The 24,661-nt window shown below is 38.9% G+C and overlaps 1 protein-coding gene across 1 annotated transcript; it reads left to right on the top strand.

Annotated features, from left to right (window-relative positions):
* Positions 1-9,816: 9,816 nt before the first annotated feature.
* LOC146481462 (tartrate-resistant acid phosphatase type 5-like) lies at positions 9,817-23,335 on the top strand. Its single transcript, XM_085108274.1, has 5 exons — positions 9,817-10,084; positions 15,349-15,570; positions 20,040-20,129; positions 20,633-20,847; positions 22,018-23,335. Exons 1-5 carry the CDS (start codon positions 9,886-9,888, stop codon positions 22,273-22,275), a joined length of 984 nt encoding a protein of 327 aa, XP_084964400.1. The 5' UTR covers positions 9,817-9,885; the 3' UTR covers positions 22,276-23,335.
* The last annotated feature ends 1,326 nt before the right edge of the window (positions 23,336-24,661 follow it).

Here is a 24,661-nt window from a genome sequence, read left to right as displayed (position 1 = left end):
ATTGGGAAGCGTTGACTAGCGACATTGTTCTCGCTGGACTACAGGAAGGACACGTGTTGAACTGTGATAATAATAGCTTGTCTCGTTTTCTGAAATTTCGGCCGTAAATTTAATGGTACGATGGAAGTTGTTAGCTTGTTCAATGAACAGGTTAATTTCCTTTTTTTCACTGTCCCACAGTGAGAAAATGTCATCAATAAAACGTTTCCATTCTATTGGTTTTGTTTTGCTTTGACTTATCACTTTTGTTTCAATATCGGCCATATGTTTGCAAACGCAACGGCCATTTTTGTACCCATTGCCGTTCCATGGGTCTGAAGATAATTGTTTCCAACAAATTGGAATGAATTTTCCTGAAGAATAAGTTTAAGTATTTCTTTGAGCTAGTGAGACGGTATAGGAGGTTTATTGCTGTGGAATGCCTCGTATGCTTTGCATACTGTTGTAATTCCCTCCTTCTGTGGTATATTTGTATACAAGCTTGTTACATCCATTGATACTAAGATAGTATCTTGAGAGACCTTGGTCTTTCCTATAAAGTTTACGAAATCCATTGTATCTTTTAGGCGCATACGTCTTGCGAAATGTTCGAAGTCTAACAAGAGTTGGCATCTAATGTAATTCGCGTCTGTCACCGGTGTCGGGACAAATTTGAGCCCTTTAGAAATAACGCTAACAGGCTGTCGCTAAGTTGTTGGTTTGAAAAATTCTTTATGAATTTCTCGTGTTTTTCTCTTTGTGTCTCAATCCATTTTTTAGCCAATTTTTTTCTGCGCTCTTTGCGCTTGTTATTTGTTTTGTGCCCTTTTTTATTTTGAACCCCGTTGTGGTGGTTAGGTTTTGAGACATAACACTGTTATACTTTTCAACATTTTTATTGTTTGCAGAATTCTGCAACACATGTGTGTACAATATTTGTTTGAGCTCGTTGAATTCTTGCTGCAGTTTATCTACCTTATCTAAATCGTGGTTTACAATGTTTTCTGTATTCGCCGAGTGCGACTGTTCTCGCATCGATCTATTTACATCAGTGCTAGCATTTGTGCTAGTATTTTTTGAGAGCTTGGTCTCAACGAAACTTCGCGGATCTCACGATCTATTAGAATGTATACCAAAACAATTACGCCATATTTTATAAAACGTAAGACTGAGTTAACAGTGAGGTCAAACTATAAACCTCAGAAGGTTACAACGCTTAGAATGTCACAAGCGGGTGTGAAGCTTACCATTCGCTTTTCCCTGCTCCTCTTCGAAGGTGGCTCTTGGTCTTCGTCTTCCTTTCGCTTGGCATGCTTTGAAGGATAAACACAAACGCCGATGTCATCCTACTTCAGTTCACGTTTTAAGTTTAAACCTGAATTCATCAGCCTTGAGAAATCCTCGTCATTGAAGTGCATCGATCGCAAGGACGAGGTCTTTCAAGGCGTCCACATCTTCCTCCGCTCCAGCATAAAATCGATCCATTTCTTTTGCCTCCTCAGTCTTTGCGGGCATGTGGTGCCAAAGAAAGGAATCCTGTGCATGCTTATTCCATTCGCTTCGTCTTTGATGTTTCCACATCTCGCTGCAACACATCTTTCCGGCACTTTCGAGAAACGTGCGGAAATACCGCAACTTGTTTTCTGTGAGATTTAGAGAAAGACTGAAGTCACGTGTTCCTGAATCTACGTCACAGCTCTTGCTAAACCGAGAGGAGACTAATGCGAATGGTGGGCCAAAATGGCGGCAAATTTGAACGTCTTATAAAATTCATTAAAAATTCGTATTGAATGCAAATCGAAAAATGTTTTCACTGAAGTTCTTAAGGTGATGTTTAGATTCAGATGAGAAAAAAAAAAAAATTCCGTTATGGACACTTTAATAAAACAATTATTCCATTCGCGCTTGTTGGATATGAGATTGGTTATAGCCAACTCGGCGCTTCGCGCCTCGTTGGCTATTTACCATCTTATATCCAACGCGCGCTCATGGAATAATTGTTAAATATTTCTTGCCTATAGTGTGCAGTATTCTGCTCACTGACGTGTCTAAACGGACTAAATTGAAATTAGAGTAGTTTTCTTCTAATAATAATACTAACAATAATACATTCAAATGTTTTCTTGGGCTCTCAAATTCTAGCATGCGATATGCTATAGTACCACGTTTCTGATGGCTCTATGGCTCAGTGACAGAAAGTTCATTAGAAAAGGCAACAAGCAAGAGACTAATAGATTCCAAAATAGTATCTGTCGAGTGATTAAAACATGCATTGAGCTTGAACGTTTTGAACAGTTTTTAATTGTTATCTTTCGTTTAGATCCTCTTATTTATTTGGTAGCAAATACACCCGTTTTTTAACAACCTTTTTACTTTTTTATAAGAACATTGAGGCTGAGAGACAGTTAAGAACGTCAAATTTTGACCATTTGCTTGTTGTTTCCATGGTCAATATGAATACGGGTTATAAGAAATTAAACCGTAAGTCTATTTACAGTCCAATTCACCCAAATTCCGAGAGTCGGCTGGCACCGGCGATATCTTGTACGTAGCGTGGAGAGAAAGCCGCGCAAGCATATCACAGGTGACTTGAGACCACATTACAGCGAATAATGTTCTTTGATAGTTTCCTGGTCCTACCTGTCAATTGATTTATTCATTTTCAGGGTCAGTAAATAGACTCGCAAGTAAATAGGTTCGGATTCACAGGTTCCTTTTCTGCATAACACGGAGAGCGAGAAAGAAAGGGGGGGGGGGGGGTACTGGGAATGAACCTAAAGCCCTATTTAAAGAAAATGTTGCTGACAGTATACACATACACAAGCCCTTGTATTTTTCAGTAGTGTTCTGGTCTCATTGCCCAAAATCAATCCATCTCACAGTATCCAATTCATTTCCTATTGGTCTATAGTCTTTAGACACTGGAACTCTTTCGAGCAGATGAGCTGAGCGACAAGGCAGGTAAATAAAATTACCAGGAAAATTACCAAATTGAACTGTATTCACTTTGTTTTTCCATTAAACATCTCCTTGAATTTAACGTCTTCTAAGAAGGTGCAGCTGTTACTCAAAGCAATATATGCGGATGACTAACCTCGAATCAACAGGTAGTCGAACCAGAAAGTACTCTGTCACTGTCTTGGCGCCTCTTGAATCCACATCTCCTCTCAAATGAGATTGGTTGAATTTCATGAGGAACCAGTATTCCTCTGCCGTCTTGTTGAGAACCCGGATACCAAGTATAGCACGGATGTAGCCTGCGAGCAAGCTCTCTTGGGGGTGGGGGGCGGGAGGGGGAAAGAGAGCTTGCACGGATGGTACCTGAAATTTAAAAAAAAAATGTCACATGCTAAAACATGGGATTGTTATATGGAACATTTTTTCGGTAAAATTAGATTAGACTGATAAAGAAATATCACTCCGCTATTTGTAACCGTGAAGCAATTCGTATAGGTGTTTAATACCTGGTGTGCTGTTTTTTAAACATGTTATGAGATTTACTTTGTAATGATGCGAAACTGAGTAATATCTCAAGAATTTCCACCATTTGCTAAGCTTACGCAAGTGAAATTGAGTTTTCGAAATACTATTGGCTGATGAGCCTGGTATATAATAACTATTCTTTAAAAACATTAAGTTCCGACCGGTAACTGAATAAGTCAAGCTCTCCAATAAACAGCATGTTCCTCAAGGAGGTTGTGTTCCACAGTAATGTAAAAGGATCCCTCACGGCTTCCTCTTGAACTAAATTTCCTTAAACCCCAGTTACAGTATCCTAGAGTGAACTCTTGATCTTAATACCTAATCAGCTTGGGTAAAGAAAAGGACAGTGCATTTTTTATTAATTTATTTTTTGTGAAAAGGGCCTACCGGTAAAGGCGCCAGATAAGAATTATTCGCCGAGGTGGAGATAAATGAGGAGCTCAGAAGCAAAGTGGCCAACCCACACAATTGCAAATTGCTCTCGCAATAAAGAAACAAAAATACCCGTGAAAACAGTGTGTGTCAAAACAAGAGAAAGATTTTAAGAAATAAAAATCATTTCCTAATGTTTGACGGGAAGATAGAGCGCAGTTCAATTTTGTTTTAAAATCCAACCACTCCAAAGGCCCCAAAGAATCTTCCAAATTTAAACATTAAAACCTCTTAAATACGATTAATATTTCGAGTCCAGGGCCAACCAAACACAATGCGAACAATGTTTTATACCTTTCAGGTCACAGTTCATTCCCACATGTCGGCTACGAATCGTTAGGTTTAACGTAGTTTGATGCTAGTACTGCTTTACGGTTGCCATTGTTCACTTCTGCGTTCACGAGTTGGCTCACACGAGCCTTTGATCTTACAAAGGGCCGTCATATATTACAAGACTCTTACAAAATGTATTTATCTAAAGAATTAAAGTACTTAGGTCCTTGATATTTATACAGCATAGAAGGGCATAGAAGTTAAAACATTATATTCAATTAAAATTAAAACTTAACCTCCCCTAAAATATGTCACTTAAAAATTTCTTACTTAAGGTTAATAATTTGCATTTTGCAAGTGACGCTTTGCTGAAATGACATTTTCTGTTCATTTTACGTTGAACTTTCAACGAGACGCGCTTCGCGTAGTTATCCGCAGTTACTGCAGTCTGCTAGCAATTTCCTCTGGAAGTTTCGTCTAAACGCGCCACAACAATGCAAGTGTGCTGTATTTTCGATCGGTTTTATCGGTTTGTTTACCTTATAGTTTGTACATTTTGTAAGTTGACTTTGTTTGTATGTTTCAGTTTAAACCTTCTTCGCCTCGTCAGTAACACTGTTAAGCTACAATGTTCAGCCCTCCCGGGCAGCCGACAAAGTGAAAGGAGTTTAGAATAAATTGCGTGAATAGAAGTGTTTGCCTCCGGCGGTTACAAATTGTAATAAAAATTAAATGCATGCTGTTTAACCCAAGTAATGAACCCATCCAAAAAAACAATCCAACGCAAATTTGCTCCGATCTAAATTATTTGCCCTCGAGCAACACTACTCGCCGCGCTTTGCTGTCCCTCTTTAAGCCCTTTAAGCTGTCCGCACCATTAATTGCTGGACAGACAATGATAACACTCAGTTCCATCACAATGGCTATAAGGTTATGTCACTGATAACACAGCGGGCGCTAAATTTTTACACCGTCGCAAAGAACCAAAATTTAATATCAAAGAGCACAATGTATTAGCCAGCCATCGCTGTAGAAATATTCAAAGACAGTCGCATGTCAGTCTCAGCCCGCGTACTGGGGGTAATCAGATATTTGCAAAGTTTTTAAAAAGTTTTACTAGTACTAATAAAAAAATTCCTTGCAAAAAACTTTAACAGTGATAATACTATTAACTTTAACAATGTTATCACATTATATACTAGTAAATGGCCAACTGGTGGGAAAGAAATGTGCTTTTTTGCCCGATTTGTTTACTAGTATCTTTTAACTATACAAAACACTAGTAAATGGCAAACTGGTGAAAAGGAAATGTGCTTTTTTGCCCGATTTGTTTACTAGTATCTTTTAACTATACAAAACACTAGTAAATGGCAAACTGGTGGAAAGGAAATGTGCTTTTTTGCCCGATTCGTTTACTAGTATGTTTTAGTATATCTCATAACACTAGTAAATGGCAAACTGGTGGAAAGGAAATGTGCTTTTTCGCCCGATTTGTTCACTAGTATGTGTACAGGCCCGCAAATGATCCCCGGACTGGAAATGATCCCCAAATTGAACTGCAAATGATCCCCGGACGGGAAATGATTCCCAGATTGGATCGCAAATTATCCCCGATCGGCTCATATTGAATGGAATGGACTCAAATTTGGACAGTGGATTTAAATTTTATACACTTCGTTTTTTTCCCTTAACAACACCAGTCGTTATATTAAGCTATATGCATATAAATTTCACAACTTTAAAAATTATAATGTAGCAGCTCAGTGCAACAGAACAATTTGCTTTACATAAACTGGAACATACATGCCAGTTGTTCTCTCAGGTGTGTAGCTTGCGAACGCAGACGTATTTCCGGCTGTCGAGATTTTCTCCGCCGGAATTCTCTCGACAGCCGGAAATACGTCTACGTTCGCAGGCTATCAGGTGTGTCGCCTGAGGACAATAAGTAATTGGGTGCGTCGCCTTTGCTGCGTGAGCCGGCTAACTCTGATATATTTAATAGAAATTTCTTCAGAGGGAGATTTTGAACTCGGCCGTTCTTATCTCGGGTGTATCGCCAGTAAAGGACAAGCAATCGGGTGTGTCGCCTTTGCTTTGCCGTGTTTAATTATTTTACTCCGGATTTTTCAATTGTTCGAAGGTTTTTGACTGAACCGGAAATAATCGACTGCACGCAGTGAGTGAAAGTTGATTGCCGTGAACTTTTTACAATGGGATGGGTGAGACTCGTATTGCACCGAAAATGTGGTTTTAAAGTATCAAAAGCACTCCCGTAAACAATATGCCTCCTGTAGTGATCGAGGAAAAATTTGGATGGCAAAATCGGTTGCTAATATTTTTATGCGGCTCGCCATGGAGGGGGACAATGGTCTCCTGTAGGTCTATGCCGACGAAGGGGTGTTTTGTAAAAAAAAAATATAGAAAAAAACGATAAGGCGGCAAAACGAAAACGAAAGACAAAATCAACATATTACGCGATAACGTATTGGCAAATATTACAACAACAACAACAACAACAACCAGAACAATTTATTCAGGTATTCCCATATCTAGACATGGCATTACCTAAGTTAGTTATTCAAATGTAAAAAAATTACAAGTTTTAGTACGATTTACTTAGGAAATAACCTTTTGTATCTAAACTTCATAGTATTGGAAGACCGAGGCTTGGACGTTATGCTTAAGACTAGCCTAAGATCCGATTAAGAACAAAGGCGACGATAGTGGGTGAGATTTGACCGCCATCTGAAGTGCATTGACCGATTCTCCTTCCTTTTTCGAAAAAAAAAATTAAATAAAATAAAACTAGCGAAAGTCTTAACTTACCCGCTCTTTAATTTGGAAGAGTTTCGTACAATTCATGCACATTTTAGGCATTGTAATGGTATAGGTGCATCATATACATGTATGTTACAGTTTATAGCTAAATTGTTCTGTTGTACTGTGCTGCTATATTATAATTTTTAAAGTTGAGAAATTTGCATCCAGATAGCTTAAATATAACGAGTGGTGTTATTAAAAAAAAGGAATTCTATAAAGTTTAAATCCACTGTCCAAATTTGAGTCCATTCCGTTCTATGTTTATGGTAAGGCGATCGGGGATCATTTGCAGTCCAATATGGGGATCATTTCCCGTCCGAGGATCATGATATACTAGTAAATTTATCTGGCAGAAAAGTCGATTTCTTTTTTGCCCGATTTCCCCAGCTTTTAAGCTTGTAATAATATGATATACTAGTAAATTTATCTGGCAGAAAAGTCGATTTCTTTTTTGCCCGATTTCCCCAGCTTTTAAGCTTGTAATAATATGATATACTAGTAAATTTATCTGGCAAAAAAGTCGATTTCTTTTTTGCCCGATTTCCCCAGCCTTCAAGCTTGTAATAATATGATATACTAGTAAATTTATCTGGCAAAAAAGTCGATTTCTTTTTTGCCCGATTTCCCCAGCTTTTAAGCTTGTAATAATATGATATACTAGTAAATTTATCTGGCAGAAAAGTCGATTTCTTTTTTGCCCGATTACCGCAGCCTTTAAGCTTGTAACAATATCATATACTAGTAAATTTATCTGGCAGAAAAGTCGATTCCTTTTTTGCAAAAAATCCTATTTAACAGTATAGTTCTTATAAAGATATACTAATAAATTCATAGGGCAAAAAACTAAATTTCCTTTTTTGCAAGATTTTCCATTTATCAGTATATAGCTATATAATTTAATTTTTGGAAAATAAATATTTATATATAAACTAGTAAAGTTTTTTGCTCAAAAACAATTTATTAGTACTAATAAAGTTTTTTAAAAAGTTTGTAAAAATATGAATTCCCGCGTACTGGGCTTTCACATCGGATAGAATCTAATTTAATACCGATATGAATACATTTATTTTCGTATCTCCAAGCTTACACTCGATTCTCACAATTTCAAAGAATGTCTTGAGCTTTCCCTAAAAAATCTAAATTGGTACAAGCATTCACAAAGTCAACCAGGAAAGAGACATTTACAGCTCAAAATTGTTGCGAAGTTTCAAGCTGTGGGGCGTAACCAGAAAGATCACGTTAAGCTCATTAAAATTTTTCCCATGATGAAAATGCTGCGCTGAGGCTTTAACAGTCGATACACCGCAAATCGGCGATATTTCAAGTAATTTGCACCCAGTTAGTGGCGGCTTATTGCTGTTATTTGCTATCATTTGTAGCAAGCGATTAAAATATTCCCACATAAATATTGAATGGCATGTCTTGACGATTCTGTTGCAGAGCCTCAGCTGAAGTCGACTATGCGTGGAGTGGAGTGATCTAATTTCGTTTAAGATCAGAATTAAAACGGCTCTCTGGAAGCTTAAAATTACATTTTGGCATTGGTTTTCGCTTAATCACCTGAGCCTATCCTATCCTGCGCTTTTCTTCAAATTGTCGTTGAAACCAGTTGACGAATATTCAAAAGTCGGTAGGATTAGATGACCAGACCAGACTAACTGTCATGCAGAATTAACACAGGTTCGATTATCAATTGAGAGTAACTGCAGCTAAACGCAGTCACGTTTCTAGAACATTACTCGAATCATCATGATCATATGACCATACCGTACCATTGTGCACATCTCTTGATTCTACTTCTGTGTACTCGGTTACGTACATCTATGGCGGAAATAAATAACTGATGATACTGACATGAATTCTTTGTGAAACTTTTAAATGTAGAGCTACAATGATTCTTTGTATGCCGACGGATTGATCTTGAGGCTCGATTCTAATCTTAGTCCCGTAACGATTTTTGCCAGTAGTAAAGTTTGTTGACAGGCCAGCACAAACTGAAACCCTTTCTCAAGTTGCCTGTTGCGGGCTCTTAGATATTGTAGACGAGAAAAGATGTGGGAAGCTATTGAATATGTCGGAATTGAATCTGTCAGTGATAATAAACCGTGCACGTAAATCTGTTTTCAAGAGTTTCAAGAACGTTTCATGTTCTCGTTCGCCCGTAGCTAGCTACAATTTAGGCGATTTCCATGAATTCAGATCGTTGGGATGGAAGAAAGGTTTTTATTTCAATAACGGTAAAAAAACTACAGAAGGGGTAATAGAGAGGACACTAACATTTCGCCCTATATAGAATTTCCTACCGCGCATTCCATCGGTGCCGTAGCCTGTGTACAGGCTCCTGTTGGAAGGGCCGAGAATTCGCCCCATCCTCGACTGGGGAACCTGTTCACAGGCTAATCGGGACGCCGGGGGACAGCGCAGCTTATCACGGCTCGAGCACTAGCGATTGAGCCGGGAGTTTTTCTCTTTTTTGATCTTTAGAAATTCCCTACTAATGCTAGAAATAGTTTACACTACAACTCTGTATAGGGACTTAAAAGTAAAGCAAACTGGTAAATTGCTCTAAAAGCGTGTATCTCGTAGTATTGTTCATGTAAACTGTGTAAATTAATGTATGAGTAACGCTGGGCCGCGAATTTTTCTCTTTTTAAACTTTCGACGAGTTGATATCAATAACATTTGCAAATATGCCAGAAAGTTGACTTTGCAATTCGACGGTCGACTTGTGACAAAATTTTATCAACATTTCTGTTGAACGGAAACTTCTCGCACTGGTGACGAATGAAGGTTCGATCCTCACGTGATTATTTTGCACGCACTCACGCGGAGAGCTTGACCTTCAGGAGGCCAGCCAAGCCACCGAAGTAAAGCTTGTTTACAGACTAAACAAAGACCATGGCGGTTGCACAGGTTCAACTCGTCCTTCTTCTTTTAAGCGTAACGTTCGTTCGCGGTGATGAGCTGCGATTCCTTGTCCTGGGCGACTGGGGTGGAATGGAATGGTATCCACACACTACTGGCATAGAAACAGCCGTGAGCAAGGGCATGGGTGAAATCGCTGAACGACTGGGAACTCAATTTACCATCGGTTTAGGTAAGAAACGGAATCTATTACAGAGTAATCATATTACGTAGCGATTGCCTCGCGATCGGAGCGCAGTTCTGGAGATGCTTTCTTGCTTTTTCTGATTACATTGCGTTTGGATAAGTCTCACGTATTACAAACAACATTTCTCGCAATCGATATCTACCGACATATCATGCGCTATTCCCGGTATGTCATGGGCATTGTTCGCAGGCAAGCTCAAAGTCGAATGTAAGTGAACGGGCTTGATTGCTGTCAGTAGCCTCTCAGTCTCACGGCTCCGCTGATCAAAACGTTGCCTTTTCACGAAGGCAATGAAACGACGGGATCTAAACGATTTGTTTTTGTGACCGTTTTATAATGGCGATCATATGACCAAGGTTATGTCCACTTGGAGATTTCCGGTTTTAATAGCATACGTGTAGTGTGTATTGAGAACGCAGAACCCTCCGCAGTCAAACTTAATAAAAAACAAAAAAGAAGAAGAAGAAAATAAAGGCCCGTTTAAGATAAGGCTTTTATTTTGAGAGCCAAAAACTGATACGTTTATTGTGAGTTTCTGTGCGTTTACTAAACCATTTGATCATAATTTACTAAAAATGTTCCAGGAAACATTAGTAGCCCAGGATTAGCAGACTCCTACGTTTGTCACGTCACGCACTTCTCCCCACGTGGTTAGAAACATCTCTGGGCCTAGTTCAGTAGTTGTTCAAATCCTGGATTGCTGTGAACTGTGATTGAAGTTTGTGATTGAATAAAGAGTCTTGCAAAAGATTTTTACCCCTTAGTTTTGACTTAGACTTTTCTTTACCATTGGCTTAAAATTAGCTTTTAAAAACAATTTAATGGGCACGATGAAATCTTTGTTAATTTATAGTCGGGGATAAGCGTTAATCGGTTTCGACGATAGACGATGGTCGATGGACGATATGCCCATTTATTTCCAAATTATTTTTTGACATGGTTAAAGGTTTACACTTCCCTGCCCTGCGCGGTCCTACTACGGGATTACCAGTTTTTTGTTTTTCCTTCGATGGTCTATTGAAAAAATACACTAGGTCTACCGAGTTTTTGTGTTAAAAGATGGCACTAAAATATATCCACTTGCACGTTGCCAGTAGCCTGTCAACAGGCTCCTAAATGGGGTACAGGGCGAAAAGAAAAATTGGCGAGCCGGCTTCTGTCTTTTATTCCGAGTTCTGTCTTTTATTCGTGTACGCGATTTTCAGTGTAACGAAATAAATGTGTGAATTTCAATTCTTTTGTTGTGCTTTTTCTGTCAGGATTCTATTCTATTTCATAGTCTTTTCTTTTTTACTGCGTGAAATTAGTTGGCGTCAATACCTGTGAGAAAAAGATTTATGCGACATTACAGACATTCGTTTTTGCCCGCGATTGTGTGACAAATTTGAATTTCATGTAATATGATTTTCCATACACTCGTGTCGCGTCTCCGCGTTCATGTGACGTCACAAAATAGACACTGGCAAGAAATACTTATGACGCGAATCTAAGCGCCCATACACTCTTTTTATTTTATAAGAACCATTTTTATGAGAACGTTGAGACTGAGATTTGCCCCTAAATTTAAGAAAATGTATGGGCTAAACTTAAAACACCCTCTAGTCTCCCGTTTTGTGTCTCGTCAAGCAACGCTCCTCCCCATGACGAGGCACAGAACGGCTGCGAGGTAGAGATCGAGACTAAACACACTCAGGCTCAGGCCTATCTACCACAGTGTCTTTACAAACTAGTCACCTTATCGAATGTAACCTTTCCAGTTTGTTGCACGCCATCACCAGGCCACCAGCAGGAGGAGGCACCGTCCTAAAAGCACCGAGCACTTTAGGGGTCAAACTTTAGAGTTTCTCATGTGAACAGTTCACTGCGTTTTTGCAAGAAAATAGATAAAAAGCTGTTTCAATTAACTTTCCACGAATTAGGAGCTGTGTTTCACTTGCTTGATGGCTATCAGTCGACAATCTGCCGCGTCAACTTTGCTTCCTCTGAAGTCAAGACAGGGTTTGCCGTCTGGACCAGTGTACGGTGCTAAATACTTCTGCAAACGCTCCTCAGTGACTAATGTAAGATCAAAAACACCATGTAAAGACGACCAGAGCCACTCCAGAAGGCTCTCGACGCTTTCAAAAACAACTTCTGAACTTTCCGTGTCGTAACTTTTCACAATATCAAATCCTGCTGATGTACAGTATTGCTCAATTATGGGTCTCCCTTCTACATTTGCCATCCCGCGAAGACGATCTGCATTTTCAGGATTAAGTTCGTCAACGGCCTTTGAGAAAAATGGCAGTTCATGGTCAATGTACTGAATGGCTAGTTTTCCTCCAACTTTAACGCTTTCATACATATCCTTAAAGATTTGCTGCTTGTCACGAATCCAGTGAATCACTTGATTACTGAAAATGATGTCGTACGAGTTCGACCGACTGCCTGGAAAGTTTGAAGCGCTTCCTTCGACAAACGAAAGATTCTGGATCTGACTGTGAGTTTGCCGAGCCAGCTGGATTCGTTCTTTATCAGGATCAACACCGATAACCTTTCCACTGGGTCCTACTAGGCCAGCAAGATACGCAGACAGCTCTCCAGTGCCGCAACCTAAATCCAAGATGGTATCGCCAGGTTGAGGACAAACATCCATTTGTATAAACGTTTCACCACCAACAAATTGCACAGGAAGAGAAGTTTTCTTGTAACCTTCTGCTGCGTTTTTGACGGAAGGATTTTCCATTTTTGTTCCTTGTTACGATCTCAGTTGATGGCGTGAAAAGAAATGACAAATAAGCAAATATTACAGTTGCCACCAGTCCGCTCGCGAAACAAGGGTCAATCATTTGCTAGGGTTACGTAATCGGGGGCGTGCTTTACTGACTGTAAAATTTAGAAGCAAGCACGGAAGAATCGGAAACTTGTAGATATGATCTTCGATAGTGTGAGAGAGGGGTGGTTGGGGACTCAATAATTTTGACAAGAAGAATAGGATTATTAGCGCCATATGGTATTGTCTACAGCGTCTGGAACTGTCTCTCAAATTGGAGAAAATGACACGTCTGGCAGAGAGAGAGACCGGAAATAAAACGATTGATAGCTGTCTCGAATTTTGACACCACGTTGAGTTTTTTGTACCCTGGGGTTTTCGCGAGCGTCTTCGACGGAAACCAGAAACAGCGCAAGAAAAGCAATCATTTAGCTAATCTTGCACCCAAGGTTAGCGTTTTGGTCACGCTACACATACATTACCAGAAGGTTATACAAGTTACAACGCGAGCAGTGAAGTGTGGCTGCAATTTCTCTGACTCGGGCAACACTTTAAACGAGCGTACATAGGGTGACTGTATTTGTACAGAGTTTAGTACATTTTCGAAGTGTTGGACATTTGGATGTCATACACGTAGTGTCGATGATTCATTATTATTCCTCATTATTCTGGAGGATATATGTGTGTAATTCATGTATCATTGGCGAGGCTGGGTTGGTCTCAGCATTGCCATATAAGGAACTTTACCCCGCTCTGATTGTCATTAACCCACGCGTACAAAATCATGGGCTATTGACTGCTATTAAACATTCCATCATGGGATGGAGTAACAATACTCATAGCTAGCTTCTTTATCACCTACATGATGTAGCCTGAACCGGATTGACCTCCGGCGATGTGTGCCTCAGCCTAGGCTCCATACGAAGTACAACTTGACCACTGCATTGTCTTTCAATCCCAAACCACCACTACACTACCCGGCTCTGTGAAACAAACGTTTGGAAATGTGACAAGCTCTACATCAAGCGACTTCAAGTTTTTTTTATCTGGTCCAAGACGAAGTCGTTTAGCGTCAGCAAAACCTTTTCTGCCCGTGTTTCGTTCTGTGTTATCTGTGAAAAAGGAACGAAAACTTTTAAGTCAAACGTCTTCTTGAACAGATACTGGCGATCCGCTTGGGGGTATCTGTAAAACGAGGACCGGATGGCGGATGCGGATGGCGGATGGGAAGATACGGATGGAAAAATGGGGATGACAAAATAAGATAAAAAAATGAAATAAAATAAAAAGTGATGGTTTTAACTCTCTAATTAGCAACATTTCGTAAAATAAGCAATCGAACTTATTCATGCACTTCTTAAGGACAGAAAAATATCTGTCAAGGTCTTTACGGACATTACGGTGTTTGTAAAGAAGATGCTTGCCAATGGAAGAAGATTTTAGGGAGTTAAAACCATCTCTCAATGTCCAAGCGGACTCAATTCAAGCTAAACCATTTGCGTCACATTACATATTCAGACATTATGTTAATTTTTTGGTGAACTATTTCTGACTATTTCTATCACTTCGAACTTGATAATGGCGTCATGACGACTCCGAAACGTTGTTCGGTTTTATCGTTTATTTTCACTTGTCTATGTATAACTAAACCTTTACTTATAAGAATGTTGTGAGTGTCACTGATAATAAACTGTTTCAGTTCATTGATTTATGTGAATCATTTCTATGGCTATGGGGGTAGTCATTTTGTATGCGGACATCTGGTGGCCAAGCGATATAGAGGCGCTTAACTCGACCCTGAAGACTACCGACTAAAAGCAAATTGATGATTGGTTTAGTGGTCTCTTTAAGCCCCAGCGCCGTTCTTTGTTTACTGGTGGTTTTTTCGGTAACGTTAGTCCTTTGTTAATTGTTGTTGTCATTTTCCATTCAATTTTTTTTCTTCTTGTTAATCTGTATATTTATATATTTATACTTTTTATTTTATTTCATTTTTTCATTATTTTTTATTTTTTATTTTATTTCGTCATCCGCATTTTTCCATCCGCGTTTTCCCATTCGCCATCCGCATCCGCCATCCGCAGCCATCCGGTCCATGTTTTACAGATATCTCTCCGCTTGGCATTCCATCATTGTCATGTTGTTTCGGGTATCTGTAAAATGAGTCGTTTTGGGGGGACTCGTATTACCTCTTCCCCATACAAGTTGCCTAAAAACGACTGCGTGGGAGGCTATCCACTCTAGGGATATTTGCGACGTGGTATAGTTGAACTCCCCTGGACCCCTGTGAGTTGGGTGGCTCATCATGCAAAGCAAGTACAAAAACTATCTCCCGCGAGGAGAGTGTGGGGTAGAGGCGAGTTTTGTGGTCGCGCCTTGGCGTGTTAACTCAGTTTACTTTAACATAATATATTGAAATAAGGGACCAAAATGCTTATATATTTAAATGAAGAAACCTGATATCGCTATAAATTCAACTATTTTCTCACTTCCTAAGGTGACAACTTTTACATTTTTGGAGTGAAAAACGTGGATGACCCGAGATTTCAGGAGACGTTTGAACAAGTGTTTACAGCAAAATCACTCATGACGCCTTGGTACTTTTGCGCGGGAAATCATGATCACTTTGGCAACGTGTCAGCCCAGATCGCCTACAGTTCCCGGTCAGATCGTTGGAATTTCCCAAGCCTGTATTACACCAAGTCTTGGAAGATCCCCGGTAAGTACAAATTTTATTTTATTTTATTAGCTTCGTCAACATAATGTAAATACATTCAGGTAATCAAACAAAGTAACAAAGAAAAGTGGCAGGGATTCCGCAACAGCGTGAGCCAGTTACTGCGGGTCCAGAAAATTAAAAAAAATAAAAATAGTTAAAATACATAACCACAAAATTAAAAGCAACACGAGACAGGCTGAGCAAGACTACGACACTTATTACGTTTAAGACAGACAGACTTGAAAGTGCGGGGATTTTCACAATCGTAATTACTTAATTAAGGCGGTTTTGTAATACTCAACCATTGCCTGTTTAAAATCATTCAGGGCATTCATGCACAGGTTCAGTTCATCAGCAACAACGTTCCAGACGCGTATGCATCTGATGATGTAGGACTTTTTAAAAATGTTAACCTTCCCCTGATTTAGAATGAGAGAGTAAAGAAGGTTACAGTAAGCCCTTCCGGGCATACTGGTTTATCGAATGGTTATGTTCGCGGATAAGAGATTGTCCTCAGTCAAAATTTCACAGTTTTTTTTTTTTTTTTTTTTTTTTTAATTGAAAACATTACTTACAAATACAAAATAAAGCATGTTAACTTACGAGATAAATATATACAAGGTAAGTTACAAGATAACGTTTAAAGCTTACCCTGGTTACATGCAGACTTTCAGATACTAACACATACACACGTTTACATATAAATACACACTGCACGTGAAGTTTGAAACCAAAATTATTTACAAGTCTTTACACAGCATTCTTCACGAACAGAGGAACACGTGCATACAAATTACATAGGGGCCCAGGATTTAACAAATTGTTCTAATTTATTATTTGCTACTGCTAATGTTCGCATAACAGAGATTTTGTTTTTCAGGCGTAAAAGAAAGCTTTCAAAGTTTAAAATGCCATTGCAAACACTAGTGCTAAAAATGTGGCACTTGGCAATAACGAGGGCGTAATTGAGCGCTGACCAGTTGTTTGATTTTTGGTGCCAACCATACAGAATCACACTTTCAGAGAGTTTTATGTGTTCTTGGTATGTTTTGTGCCACCATCGCGTAAAGAGGTTCCAAAACGTGTAGGAAATGTTACAGGTAAACAGCATGTGCAACAATGATTGACTTTCGTAGCTGCATAGCGGGCAACTGTCACTGTCCTTTATACCAGCACGAAACAAACTGGACTGCGTAGGTAGGATGTTATGAATAATTTTGAATTGAAAGATTATAAGCTTTGGTTCATGCAAGATTCGGAAGGGGAGCATATAGACGTTTTGAATGTTTTCTTTGGTGAAGCCGTAATTTAAAATTTTACTCTCACCGGTTGGAATCAAATAGGATTTGCTAAGTAAAATCGAATATGCAATTTTAGTAGACGGAAGTGAGAGAGATTGTACCTTTGAAGAGACTGTGTTGCGGAGTTTTACTTTCCATATCTTTGGGATGGCTTGCAGTATACCGTAAAAAGTAGTGAAGGGAACTTCAAGGTTAAGTTTTGCTTTGAGCTCAGTTAGTGATAGAAAATTTAAGTCTTCAGCTAGTAAATCTTTGATACAAATAATTCCTTTATTGACCCAGGAGTTGTAGAAAATTGGTTTTCCATCTACTAGGATGTCACGATTATTCCAGATTATTTGCTTCTCCGCTGATACTTCATGGTTTGTTACAAGTTTAAAGCTTTGCCAGTAACTCAAGATAGTACGGTAGAATTCGGGGAGGTTTTGTAAATCGAATAGTTTGATATCGTATTGGCACTTGATGAAAAACGTAAGACCGCCATACTGGTTTAGAGCGTATTCTGGGACTATTTTCCATGAAGCGTCACAATTTTCTATAATTCTTTTAACCCAGGCTATTTTAAGTGATCGTTCCATCATTTCAAAATCGACCATCCTTAAACCACCGCATTTTTTCTCAGCAATAATAGTTTTTCTTTTAATTTTAGCTGGTTTGTTATCCCAGATGAAGTTAAAAATAATTTTGTTGATTTTTTCTATAAGACTTTTCGGTATAGACAATAAGGAAGCACTGTAAATTAGTTTCGATAAGCCTAATGTTTTAACAATATTTATTTTGCCCATTAAGGTGAGCTTTCTTTGTTTCCAGTTGTTCAGGGTTTTTTCCAATGTGGTTATCTTCTCCTCAAAGTTAAGTACATTCGCGCGTTCAAGATCATAGGAGAAATAAACTCCAAGGGCGAGAACAGGCTCATGTGGCCATTTAAATCCGAAGGGTTTTTCTGTGCGGTTTTTCCAGGCACCCAACCACATGGCTTCGGTTTTTGCTGTGTTAATTTGCAATCCGCTGACTTGTTTGAATTCGTCTAAAAGTTTCAGTAGTCTTAGAATTGAGTCGCAATCACTCACCAGTACTGTGGTGTCGTCTGCATATTGTGTAATTTTTATTTCTTTTTGGTCTACATTGATGCCTTTGATATCTGTATCATTTTTAACGGCCCTGGCGAACAGCTCGATTCCAATAACGAAAAGGAGACCCGACAAAGGGCACCCTTGTCTAACACCTCGTTCGAGAAGAAAGAAGTCGGATGCATGTCCGTTATGTAGGACGCAACTGGACACTTGGTGGTAAAGTACTTGAAACCAATTTCACATGTCAGGCCCAAAATTCAACGCTTGTAAGGTGGCAGACAGGTAGTTCCATTCTATTGTGTCGAAAGCTTTTCGAAAATCCAGAAAAATTGCAATACCGGGCTTTTTAGAATGCTCAGTAAAAAACATTATGTCATTTATTAATCTAACATTTACACCAATAAAGCGGTCTTTGACGTAACCAGTTTGGTCAGGGTTTATGATTGTGGGCAGCACTTTCTCCAACCTTTTCGCAAGAGTTTTTGTCAAGATTTTATAGTCTACATTGAGCAGTGAGATAGGCCTTAAGTTATCAAGCAAAGTTTTATCTTTGTTCTTCTTAGGAATTAACGAAATAATCCCTCGTCTTTGGCTGATAGAGAGGGTTCCTGATCGGAAGGCATGGTTAAAACTGGAAACCATCTCAGTGCCCAGTTCGGGCCAGAAATATTTATAAAACTCCGCAGAGAAGCCATCGGTACCAGGAGATTTGGCATTTTTAAACTCTTTCAGTGCATTTAAACATTCGTTTACTGAAACAAGCCCTTCGCAAAGTTTTTGTTCTTCTTTTTTCAGAGGAGCTATGTTTCTGGATGCAAAAAAGGTGGATTCAGAGAGATCATGCTCGTTTGTGTTTTGTGACTTGTAAAGAGATTTATAAAACGTTTTTTCTTCCTCTAATATTTCAAACTGGTCGGTAGTATATTTATCGTCGCCTACCTTTAGTTTTGTAACTGTTTTCCTTAAATGATTTCGTTTTTCTAGATTGAGAAAGTATCCAGTTGCCTTCAAAGCTTCGCTTTCCGGAAAAGTGTTCCGTTGACAGACTCTCATCATTTAGCATTATCCTCTGAGAAATCAACTGTCTGGCAGTTTTTTTAAATAAATCAATATAGAGATTTAGATCGCGTTTATGGCAAAAAGCAAACGTCAGTTTCGCCTTTAATAAGTTTTCTTTAAAAACTTAGTACACAGATGACAATAACACAAAAGTATTCTGACCTTTGATGCTATCGCAAAACTACTAAATCTTACCGAGAAACTGAAAACAGTGATCGTTTTAGCGAATGGGAACACTTTACTTAGCTCGGAATTCCACTGCAAATTTTTGTTTGTTTGTTTTTTTCAAGTTCAGGGGAGTTGACTCAGGATCCGGGAAAGGGAAGAGGTACTCAAGAGAAAGTTTTATACAGGGACCCCTCCACGAGGTCCAAACCCTTACCCTTTTATATAACATTTTTGACAGGAAAGGTACCCTTTCATATACCTTCCTACAATAAAAGCACTCTATCTTCTTTCAATGGGTCTATTCGAGGTATTTTGAAAGGCCCTTTTAAATACCCAAATAACACTCTTCCCTACCCTTCTCTTTACTTCACCTCGTGAAATCTCTACCCTTTTATATACCTCCAGCCTGAAAAAGATACCTCTTTTTGGCGGAGCCCCCCCCCCCCCCCCCCCCAGTATAGTCCATTATAGGGAGAACTCAGCCACCCCCCTTCCCCCGGACTTAGGACTTTATGGTAGTGTTTTCCAAAATTCACTCGGCTTCCTTGTTTTCTGTATTATTATATATTGAATGTAAATTTTTTGAAACATCATATCCACAGTTCAAAATATATGTTTCATATATTTGCATTCATTTATTCATCCTTCACGGGTATATTACGAACTCACAATATGACCAGCTCCTAGTTGGCTTGATAGCTCAGTTGGTAGGGCACTGCACCGGCATTGCAGAGGTCATGGCATGGGTTCGAATTCCGTTCAGGCCTGAATTTTCCAAGCTTTCTTTTCGCAGCTGCTTAAGTTGCCTACTAACTGCGAGGATCTTTCTTCTATTTGAAATTATACATTGCTCTATTATTTCATTTAGGTTCCGATTACGAATTGCAGTTGGTTTTGTTGGACACGGTACAACTTTGCGGCAACACAAAGGATGATTATTTGAACGACCAACCACAAGGTATCAAAATAGTTTTACCCTAAGTATACCTTGACATTGATAAAATGATGATAAAATTTGAAAGTATCGCATGCTCTTTGGTCACGGAGAAAAGTGTCCATACACAATCTCAGTCATGTACACGGCGTGCAAATGTACGTCCCAGTGCTTGCAGCACATTAAAGAGTTGCCTAACTTGTCTTTCCTTAATTCTTGATAAGACATGACTCAACGGTGACCTTTCTTCCTATGTTTGAGCTTCTCTTTTTTTTGCAGTGTGATTTAATGTATATACGTAACCCTGCGACCCAACCTTATATATCAATAAAAATGGACTGTAAAGGAACAATGTTACCATTCAAATGAGGTAGCTTTTCTTTCCTTGACCCAAAATCCGTGACGCTATCGATTCAACCGGTATCTCGGTTGTTCCATCGTGGGGTCATTTCTCGCTGTAGTAACTTATCGAATGTTGGAAACTCGAGCTCTAGTTTTGTTTTAATTCTGGCTCGAATACGTTTCAGGGCCTGAGTATATCGAACGTGCTGAGACGCAGTGGGTCTGGCTAGAGGAAACTCTTCGATCATCTACAGCGCATTATCTGATCGTTGGAGGCCATTTTCCTGTGTGGTCCATTGCTGAGCACGGACCCACAAAGTGCTTGGTGGAAAGATTAAGACCTTTATTGGAGAAATATAACGCGACTGCCTATATTAGTGGGCATGATCACAATCTTCAGGTAATGTGGTATTTCTATTGCTAGTTTAGCTTCATTACCTTAATCACTGGCCACCTTTAACCTTTGAAGATCTAACCTGCAATTCTTTTGTAATGAGAAAGCCTGTGGTTTAATTTTAGTCTTGATTATTGCACCGTTTGTAACTTAAAGAAGGCTTTATCGTTAGATCTTCTCCATAATTTGCAGTCAACAATACAACAAGAATCATTTAATTTAACCAAATTTCAATTGAGATTTTTAGCAATCCTTGTCTAATACTTTCACCTTATGCCAGGGATTATTAAAAAATTCTCTGTTTATTTCTCGGCTTTTACAATAGATCACTTACTAGTTTTCTAAAGTATTTCTGGGAAATCGGCGTATTTTACTCTCGTATCTAGAAAGTCTCAGTATTTTAGTGGACTGCACGTAAGCTATATGGAACCATCTTTTCACAGCTTATCTTAGAGCAAACAAGAAAAACATACAAAGAGACTGATATTTCTCCCGCTTGACTGTTACTCATATTCTGAGGGCATTAACGTTTTCACATACAACAGACTTCTTTTTAAGGTTAACTTTGTAGTCCGGCCGTACATGGCGAAATAAATTGAACCTTTAGGCTTAGCTTGTTTTTCTCAAGCAAAGAGCGCACAAACTGTGCTTGGTCACCTGAACCTTATTAATAAATAATATTAATAATAATACTAATAATAATAATAATAATAATAATAGTAATAAGTACAAAACTTATATTGCGCATATACAATAGAAATATTTTCATGTGCGCATAACAGCAATAAGATCAAATTAATAAATCGGTTAAGAGCTATCATAAAAAAGTATAAGTAAATCAATTAAAAGCTATCTTAAAAAAAGTATGTTTTGAGAGCTTGTTTAAAAGATGTGAGGATCTGAATGTTTCTGATCGCCGCCGGAAGACTGTTCCATAGTTTCGGAGCAGCCGACTGAAAGGCTCGGTCACCAAGCGTAGGCACGCACCGCGCTTTGGCTGGTACCAACAGAGTTGCATTCCTGGACCAAAGATTATATCTTGACTGGGAAGCGATAGCAATAAGATCGAGCAGATACCTTTTTTCAATCATTGCAACTTTTTTTAAACCTGACCTCAACAGCAGCGTACACATTTATGTGTGCTTTCACTGACGTTTATTCATTGGTGTCCCACAGCACCTGAAAGAAGCCAACTCTTCGGTTGAGTATTTCGTCATTGGATGCGCTGCTCGTATGAGTAACAGCAAATACCACACGAACGCTGTACCCAAAGGCAGCTCTCTGTTCTTCTGGGCTGACTTCACCAAAGAGGGCGGATTTGCAGTGGTGCGCGCCGGGGTGTCTAACATGACGTTAGAACTCGTGGACGCTTATGGTTCTACTCTGTACACTCGAGTGCTTCAACCTCGAGATCATCAGATGTATTTTAAGTAAATTTAATTGATTAAAATTTTTGGACACCAGTCTGTAGAATTATTTAACAATTATTCACCGAAGTAGAGATGAATAATGATGGACATTTACCAAGCCGCGAAGCGGTAAATTAAATAATCATCAGTTTCACCGACACTGAGGTGAATAATTGTTTTAGTATATACTACCACAAGCTGAATAACTAGCGGACCAAAAACATTCCTTCATTTTTGACAATATACCGACAAATGGTGGGAAATTTTAAAATCTCGCGCGCCGCGCGGTAAGCCCGGGGGTAAGCGATTTCTTATTGTAGAAAGTTCCGTCTCGCTTTACTGCCAACAAATAAAACTTTTAAAGGCACTTGTTTAGATGCTAAGGTGTCATTTCTTCAATTGTTTTCTGAAATTCGTCTTGTTGTTGAGTAGAAACCATGCTGCAAAACATTCGATGTTTTATTGTTTACATTGTAATTATAGTGTTCGGCAGTTTTAAACAAGGCAATTTATTTTCAGCCTTAGAATATGAGGTTGGAAAGATTAAATAAGTTACCATTTAATGCCGTCAACTAAACTTCGTTACCATTTTTGTATTTTTTGTAACAGCTTCCTTGTTTATCGAAATATTTCCTTTCAAGTGCCGGAGGCGAAACGGGAAGCCATCTTGTTTTTGTTCGGCTGCTCGGAGGTGAATAGTGATGGTTATTTCTGAGGTGAATAATTGTTTTAGTATATACAACACAACCTGACTAACTACCGGACCAAACAATTACTTTATTTCTACAATAATTATACCGACATATGGTCGGAAGTTATAATGATGAAATAACAATGAGCATCGCCGTGCGATCCTCATTCGTGGTAAGCGATTTCTTACATTATAAAAATCCGCGTCTCGCTTTCTGCGAATAAGTAGAACTTCTGGAGGCACTTGTTTAACTTCGCGGGTGTCATTTCTTCAATTGGTGTTTTTTCTCGTCTTCAAACAATAAGATGTTTTATCTTTTACTTTTATAGTGCTCGACAGTTTACGGTTACTTTGATTTTTCGCCTTAGAATATGAGGTTGAAAAGATTAAATAACTTGCCATTTATTGTCGTCAAACCAAACTTTGTTGTCATTTTTGTATTTTTTGTAACAGCTGCCTCGTTTATCGAAATAATTTCCTCTTTGGTGACCGTGGCGAAACGACAAGCCATCTTGTTTCTTTTCGGCTGCTCGGAGATGAATAGTACTCGTCTAATCACCTCCGAGCTAGCCAATCAGCGCGCTCGCGAAAAGTACTATCCATTTGTGTGGTATAAACTAATCTGAGCTATTGTTCTCTCGAGTCCTTTAGATCGGTTAACAAATGAGTATCTTATAAAAGATCGAAAATTACTTTGAACTAAAACAGAATGCTGTAAACAACCCGAAGCGCATACAGGTAAATGGCTGACCAGTCCCCAGCGCGAAGATTGCAGAATAAGAGAGAGGATTGGAGACGAGTCAGTAAATGCCGCCAAGCGCATGATTGCCGGTTTATTTTGACTTCTAACTAAACGAGTCAGTTGTAGGGCATTTGAATCAGAGTCAGGCTCGTGTGAAATGGATATTTATGCTTGAAATTGCACAATAATCAAGTAACTTTTTTACAGCAATATCTCAAATCCTTTTTCTATATCTATAATGTACTAGGAGACGTCACTTAATGAGCTCCTGGTGACGTAAACGTTTTCAAATGACATTTCCCCATCGTCTACAATCAATGTCACCAAGAAAAAATGGTGCAAGTGACATTTGCAAACAACCAGTTTGTGTTACTGGGAATGGACGCCTAGGAGGTTATATAAGGGGAAAGACTGGATTAACGTGGAGACTAGGGCAGACATTGATCACCGAAAAGCCCCTCTGGGGAGTGTTCAATAAAGTATTATCCATCCTTATCCTTATCCACATCTCAAGTCTCACGATTTTGCCGTGACACTCACGGTTTTCAGTTCAGTCTCACGACGAGACACAAAAATCTCACGATAAACAGAATCATAAGCTGAAAGGACACAATTTCCTTCTATAATTTCAATTTTGACTTGCTTAGGTGACTTTCTTGTGCCAATAGGACATTTTCACTATGGCGTCATTTTACTACAACTACCAGAATCCTTTCGGTTTTTGTTTTCTCATGCTAATTAGAGCTATTGTTCTTTGCTGTTCACTGGGATTACAAAATTTGAATTTGAAAAGGAAAACGAAATGAATTCTGGTAGTTGTAGTAAAATGACGCCATCATGAAAATGGCCTATTCTCTGCAAATCAATCCGTAAGTTAGTAAACAACCCCAAATTCATCTGCCTATTCGTTGGAAACACAGTCCATAACCATGCCACACTGTTCAGTTCGTAGACGGAATGTACCGATTTGAAGGGTAA

Source organism: Pavona decussata, unplaced genomic scaffold (genome assembly GCF_977016875.1).
Source record: "Pavona decussata unplaced genomic scaffold, jaPavDecu1.1 SCAFFOLD_49, whole genome shotgun sequence".
Classification (NCBI taxonomy): domain Eukaryota; kingdom Metazoa; phylum Cnidaria; class Anthozoa; order Scleractinia; family Agariciidae; genus Pavona; species Pavona decussata.
Note: the sequence above shows the minus strand (reverse complement) of the source record. Positions and strands in the feature narration are given on the sequence as shown.

What these genes read in the sequence shown, in the direction of transcription:
- LOC146481462 (XM_085108274.1), top strand. Translation starts at nt 9,886, where the DNA reads ATGGCGGTTGCACAGGTTCAACTCGTCCTTCTTCTTTTAAGCGTAACG. An exon ending in CAAGTCTTGGAAGATCCCCG is followed by an intron (nt 15,571 to 20,039) that starts GTAAGTACAAAT and finishes TATTTCATTTAG; the next exon opens with GTTCCGATTACGAATTGCAG. An exon ending in TTTGAACGACCAACCACAAG is followed by an intron (nt 20,130 to 20,632) that starts GTATCAAAATAG and finishes AATACGTTTCAG; the next exon opens with GGCCTGAGTATATCGAACGT.